Source organism: Setaria italica, chromosome I, assembly GCF_000263155.2.
Source record: "Setaria italica strain Yugu1 chromosome I, Setaria_italica_v2.0, whole genome shotgun sequence".
NCBI lineage: Eukaryota > Viridiplantae > Streptophyta > Magnoliopsida > Poales > Poaceae > Setaria > Setaria italica.
The window spans coordinates 8,399,643-8,404,562 of NC_028450.1; the positions used below are offsets into that span (position 1 = coordinate 8,399,643).

The 4,920-nt window shown below is 54.8% G+C and overlaps 1 protein-coding gene across 1 annotated transcript; it reads left to right on the forward strand.

The window, feature by feature from the left end:
• The first annotated feature begins 1,076 nt into the window (after window positions 1-1,076).
• Window positions 1,077-2,376, forward strand: LOC101769646. Its single transcript, XM_004951915.4, has one exon. It carries the CDS (start codon window positions 1,309-1,311, stop codon window positions 2,182-2,184), a length of 876 nt encoding a protein of 291 aa, XP_004951972.1. The 5' UTR covers window positions 1,077-1,308; the 3' UTR covers window positions 2,185-2,376.
• Window positions 2,377-4,920: the final 2,544 nt, after the last annotated feature.

The following is a 4,920-nucleotide window of genomic DNA, read 5'->3' on the forward strand; positions in this document are numbered from 1 at the left end:
AAATTCGATCAATTAATTTATGGGAATGTCGTGTAAAAATGAATAGAGGTGACACAATCAGTTAAACAAGCAGTAGCCCTTCCTCCCTGATCGGAACTGAATTGCAATTTAGTTCCGAGCAGGGAGGGAGCGCTGCTTGTTCTGTGTGTGCAGAACTGCAGTGCAGGCACCAGGCGGAGCCGGCGACGATCGGCCGCCGGCGCTCCGAAGTGAAAACCGGTGGACGACGCCAGCTCAGCTCAAGTCACCACTCACCAATCAACCAACCAACCAGCTACAGCTAGTGGCCAAATTGGTGTTGGGGGTGTCCGGCCGGGTGGGTGCGTCGCCGCTGGCCAGCCGTTCCTCTGGCGCGGGCGCGAGAGGCATGGGAGGCACGCGCGGGGCACAAGGGGTACCCACCCGCCGCTGCTAACAGCTAACCCACGGCCGACGCCGCGGCTGGGGGCCGACGACGGCGGCGGGTCGGCGGCACGGCACGAGACGCGTGACGGCGCAAGGTGGATGCGCCGCGCGTCTCGTGAAGTCGTGAGGTGGGCCGCTCAGGGAAGAGCGAACGGAAGCGTTCGTTGGTTGTTGGTTGCTGGGCGCGGCCCAACAGCAGGTTTTTGTCTGCCGTATTTCCCCGGCCCAACAGCGGGTTTGGGCTCCGAACAAACTCGTGCCGCGTGGTGCCGTGGGCCTGCCCTTGGGGACCAAGCAGCAGCGGCTCGGAAGAAGACCAAGACCCACGTCACCCACCGCCCTCGCCGACCCCATCAGCCACCCGTTCACGCAGGCCCATCCGAAACGGGCCGAACATTCGCGCCCACTTTTCTCCCAGCCCTGCTCCTCCCCTAGTCCGCTTCCTTTCCGCCGCATCCCCACCCCGGCTCGGCTCGTTGTAAATGCGGGCGCCACGCGCGCGTTTCCTTGCCCGCCCGTTCCTGGTTGCTTCGCCTTCCCGTGCAAGCAACCGTGTCGACGACGTCCCCGTCGAATCTTCTTCTTCTTCCCCCCACCTCTACCACCACCAGTCGACCTGCGCGCGCACAGCTCGAAAGCTTGCTTGCGCCCCACTCCCGCACGCGTCATCGCCCGTCGCCTCACGCGCATTCCTTTTTGTCGCGTCGCGTCGCCTCCCCTCCTCGCGATCTCAGCTCGCCCCGCCCCCCTTTATAAACGCCGCCGCCCAAGCGTGCACACACCAGCAAAGCAATCCCACCACCCCGCCAAGACGCGTCCAGCTCCACTCCGGGCACACAAGCACGAGCGAGCTCCTCTCCTCCGCCCGCCGGTCTGAAGCCTCTCTTTATTTCATCGCCTCTGATGTCCGCGATGGCCGCGGCGGCGGCGCCTCCCCCGCGCCTCGACTCCGTCCTCAGCTTCGGCAACGCGCTGCCCGGCGACGGCGCCGATGCCGACGCACACCGCCCGGGCACGGATGAGCGCGCCTTCTCAGACGCCGGCAGCGAATACGACGACGACGACGACGCGGGGTTCGAGTTCGCCTTCGCGCCGCCGCTCGTGGCGCGCGGGACCGGCGGCGGCGCCGAGGACCTCGCGCCGGCCGACGACATCTTCGCGCACGGCCGCATCCTCCCGGCGTACCCGGTCTTCGACCGCCACCACCTCCTCGACCGCGGCGACGACGAGGCGACGGCGCCGGCGCCCCAGGTTGCCTCCACGGCGCCGCCCTCGCCGGACACCTACTGCGCGTGGGCGCCGCGGTCCGCGCCGGGGTCCCCCGCGCGGGAGCGGGACTTCCCCAAGTCCGCCTCCACGGGGGAGGCGCGCCGCTCCTGGCGCCTCCGCGACCTCGTCTCCGGCGCCGGCGGACGCTCACACAGCGACGGCAAGGAGAAGTTCCTCTTCTTCCAGCCCACCACCACCGCCTCCGCCGCGCCGTCCAAAACGGCCGGCAGCAAGGCGACGGCGGAAATGGCCGGCAGCAGCAGGCAGGCCGCCAAGCCTTCGGCGCCCGCGCAGAAGCAGAGCAAGAAGAAGGGCGGCAAGGCCGCTGGCGCCGCCGTGACAGAGATGGACATGGCGACCGCGCACAAGCTCTTCTACGCCAAGCAGGGCGGCGGCGCGCTCGCCGGCGACAGGCGGCAGCAGCAGCAGTCGTACCTCCCCTACCGCCCCGGGATCGTCGGCTTCTTCACCGCCGCGCACGCGCTCGGCCGCTCGCACCACCCCTACTAGCTAGCTTGCTCGGCCACCGCCGACGATCACTCCGCTCGTTTCGATCGGGATCAATAATCTCCCGAAGAAAGATTATTTCGTTCATTTTTTTTCGATTAATATTAACCGAATAGCTCATTCTTCTCTCGCCATTTCCTGTGAATACAAGAAAAATAAAAAATAAAAGAAATTACAACGCCATTCTTGTGCTGACTCTGAATTCGTCAACCTGCATCCAGCGGTTGAGCTGATCTTTGCCTCGTGAAGCTCCATTGATTAATCCGTGATCGGCTGGTTAGCGAAAGCGACCGGCTTTGTTTTGGATAAGCTCCTGTTCGTCCTTCTGACCGGCCGCGATGGATCCGAGATCCGACGACCTGACCAGATTGATCCGGGTCAAACGCTGGCTCGGAGCTGGTGGAGCAGCTGAATTGTCGCAGCTTGCATCGGCAGTTCGTTTGGCACTTCCACGAGGAGAAGCTTCTTCTTCTCCGATGGAGGCGTACCGGTAGACCTGCTACGCACCAGCCTATTTTAGGCATGTGCAGTCTGCACACGCGTTCTTTGTGTTCATCGTCCTCTTCGTTGACCAGGTGGTTGGTAGAGTGCTTTATGTTCTAGAACATTTCGCTTTTTAATTCATTGTTTAAAACAACTTTAAATTTAACCGCGTTTGGGAATGAAGAGATTTTGTTGGGAATTTTACTTAAAAAGAGAGATTTTTGGGATTTTTTTAAGAATACTCCCTCTGTCCTGTAGTAAAGTACCTTGTAGAGTTCAAAATTTATTCCAAATAAGTGCACGAATGGGAATACCTATCTGCCATTTTCTACTTTCTATCCCCGAAGTGCAATGATTACATCTTTATATGAGTCTATATGTAATTTCTCACTAACATTGATCTCTTCATCCAAACTTTAAAAGTGCATTTATTTTGGGACAAAGAGAGTACGCAGAAGAGCTGCACAGAAGAAGAGTTTGAAAATTTTACGACGCGGGCCATTAACCGGGCGTACGCACACACATGGTGTTACAACATACTTATGCGACTAGCCGACTATACGGCAAAAGAAAACAAGCTGAGCTAATGACTAGCCTATCTGCTCCCAGTTGCTGATGCCGTTGGCCAGCCAACGGTGACCAGGTGCGTTGCCCCAGCCTGCATCCATAGTTGGCCTTCCTCCATGATCGGGGCTACAACCTGAGCTGCAGAATTCTCCGGCTGGCTGGTGAAAACTCTGCCATTCCTCTCCTTCCAGAGAGATTTTTGGGAACTGGAAGCATAACCCCGTCATTTCAATTTTCAACAGATAAGGTCACTGCAAAAGAGAACCATTCCTGATCCAGCCGTCTTCTGGAACGTTGACTTTGGTGTTCGGATTCGTCCCTTTCAGTTTAATTTATTTATAATCAACTGCGTTGAGAATTCGGAGATGTTTGCAACATATGAATTTTCTTGGTCGAAAACTTTGAAGCTGGCCTAGTAACTCATATTTTCACCAATCGATTCGAATATTCCGAGAAGGGTTTAGACTACTCAACAAATTAGGAAGATGGGACAAGCGACAAAGTCATTATACTGTGAAGAGGAGTTCAAGAACAAGCTAAGCTTGGAACCATCTCCGGGACAGCCATCTTCTAGAAGGGCGAACATTTTCTTGAGTAGAATTGAAATGTTAAAAGCTACTTCCTCCATTTCAAATTAATATTTATTCTAACTTTTTTGAGAGCCAAAGCATATCAAGTTTGACCAAATTCACACAATAAAGTACTAATATTCATGATACCAAATAAGTACAATTAGTTTTTTCATTAAATATATTCATAGTATATCTATTCGGTGCCATAAATTTTCGTAATCCTTTTTATAATTTTAGTCAAATATAAAATAGTTTGAATCTACGAGAAAGTTAGAATAAATTATAAAGAGGGAGTAGTACGAGTATGCTAAAATAACCTGATCTAGTGATCTCAGCTGTCGTCAACCTGCTGGTGGATACGGTCAATTGTTTCGACCGAATAAATGGGCCGGGATATTTAGCACTGAAACGGAATAAGTGGGCCAGGATGATTTGCAGGCCCACAGTCTGCATACGGCTCGGACATCGGCCCAGTTCTAGTCCCACACACCCTCCTGTCTTTATAACTCCACCGTGGCCACGCCTGACTCCACACCTACCGCTAGGGTTTAAGCATTGCGCCGCCGCCGCCGCCGCCTCGAGCCCTCCCGCTCGCGTCTCGCCCACCCCTCCGCTTCGCACCGCCTCCACCCCTCCGTCGCCCACCGCCGTTCTCCCGCTGGTCGTCACGAACTGATTGCTTCTGTCGTTCTTCAGTATTTTTTTTCACAGATTTTCCGTGGTATTGTTTGATTACTTCTGAGAAACCTTGTGGTATAAGTGCTTTACCATCTGAGAACTGAGATGACTGCATTGTAGGAGTAGCTGTGATGAGCATTGCTTCCTTCTGACACCTCTTGTATGAGAAGGGATCTAATGGTCCCTTCCTTGAGCAGATTCAGCAACCCTCTGAGCTCCTCCCTGTCAATCTCGTCTGAACTAACCTTACGCTTTGCTTTATATGTGGCATCTGATAGGAAATTCATGTGATAGTTGCATGTAGCTCTTCGTTATTTTTATACAAAGCTTGTGCTGTGATGAGTTCTTGCTTATTTCTGACACCTCTTGTATGAGAAGGGATCAGTCCCTTCCTTGAGCAGATTAGCAACTCTCTGAGCTTTTAACTGCACGAGTTCGC